General features: G+C 49.0%; 1 protein-coding gene across 1 annotated transcript; it reads left to right on the top strand.

Annotated features, from left to right (window-relative positions):
* Positions 1–432: 432 nt before the first annotated feature.
* Positions 433–1,302, top strand: MIND_00282900 (ATP-dependent DNA helicase; the record flags this gene model as incomplete). Its single annotated transcript, XM_037359698.1, has 4 exons — positions 433–541; positions 588–638; positions 682–1,205; positions 1,261–1,302. The coding sequence occupies 4 exons, from the start codon at positions 433–435 to the stop codon at positions 1,300–1,302; spliced, it is 726 nt and encodes a 241-aa protein (XP_037224793.1).
* Between the last annotated feature and the right edge of the window lie 332 nt (positions 1,303–1,634).

The raw sequence follows: 1,634 nt of genomic DNA, 5'->3' as shown, positions 1-1,634 counted from the left end.
ACGACTCCTGGTGTCGCTATATTTTCCTGCGGCTTATATTGTCAAGTTGTTCCCCGCCAAAATGCGAAGAAATCAGCAGGTCAAATCTTCCAACCAGGCCCTGCGGGGCAATGTATCATCCTACCGCCTCAACACCGATCGCATCGTACAAATGGCGGATGGAAAAATCATGCCACATCCTAGTTCTCTACTCGCAGCCGTTATTGGAGTCACTTTTGTCGGTACAGTGAACCGTTCCATCGCGGGGTATCCAGACATGCTCTATGTTCAACGGCATCGTGTACTCAATGCGCTTCGCTGGCTCAAACAATATAACCCACTGTATAGCGACATTCAGATATCTAACGAGCGATTGCTGTGGAGCTTCCCGAAAACGACGTACCTGACGAGATTACCAACAACGCTCGTTATTCCGACGACATAGGTGCGGTTATGGACGAGCACGCGACATACGTAACCCCCGACGATCAAAGCGATGATGAAGAAGATGATGGCGAGGGAATGGATGAGGATAGAGGAACATATACGGGCACGTTTCCAGGTAGCGATATCTTGAGTATATACCACGCAATACTGACGACTTATAGACAATCGGAATCACCGATCCGAAGACGACAACGACGACGAGGACGAGCAAGGTACTATCTTAAATCATTATAGAAACATGTTCATAAATTACAGACCCCGACGTTTTTCCTATACAAGCAAGCGGCGTAATCGACACTGTCGGAGACGAGGTTACGGACTCAGACCTATTCTCTCATGCGACAAGCAACTTGCTGGGGGCTAGGAACTACGGCGTCAGACGAGGAAGTGCATTTGTGAATGAGTATGCACGCACTGATAAGCAAGGCAATCGATTCGATGGGGGTCCCGGGGATGCAAATCATATCCTTGGAGCATTTCCATTCCTATTTCCGTATGGCATGGGAGGTTTGGAAGTTGATCGAGAAAGAGATGTCCCATACGAAACGCACGTTCGCTGGGCCCTCCAGTATCACGACCGACGGTTCCGCAAAGATATCCATTTCATGTTTATGACATTTGGAGTCATTGTGAAGCGCCAAATGTGTCGCGCGGCAAGTTTGCAGGTCAAACGGAGTTCGTTTGCTGCGTTCCAAACATCATTCCTATTACTTCAGCCCAAGGATTTGTTGTTGGCGGCCGAAGAAGAAGCGAAGAGAAAGTCGTTCAGCAATCCGACTGTGCGAAACCTTCGCCGACAGATATCAGCCGTTCGCTCAAAGGTTGCCGGGACAGATGAGAGCAGGGTCGCCATACGTGGTCAAATATGGGGAATGACACTCCGGTTCAATCCACCAACAATCTGGGCGACTCTCAATCTGTCCGATGTTGGTGACCCAATCGCTCAGGTTTTTGCGGGTGAAGAAATTGACTTGGATGCATTCAGCAAGACTTCGGGCCCGACTGCTAAGCAACGTCGATATATTATCGCAAACGACCCTTATGCCTCCGCAGAGTTCTTCCACGTTGTCGTCAACATAGTTTTGGAGGAACTATTTGGAATAACATGCACCACAAGAGGCAATATCAAACGCAAAGAGGGTATAATTGGGGTCCTAAATGGGTATATCGGAACTGTCGAAGCCCAAGCTCGGGGCTCTCTCCACTTG

The sequence above is a fragment of the Mycena indigotica genome (assembly GCF_014461135.1).
Source record: "Mycena indigotica strain 171206Taipei chromosome Unknown Mind.scaff0002, whole genome shotgun sequence".
Classification (NCBI taxonomy): Eukaryota; Fungi; Basidiomycota; class Agaricomycetes; order Agaricales; family Mycenaceae; genus Mycena; species Mycena indigotica.
This window is presented reverse-complemented; position numbering and strand designations above follow the sequence as displayed.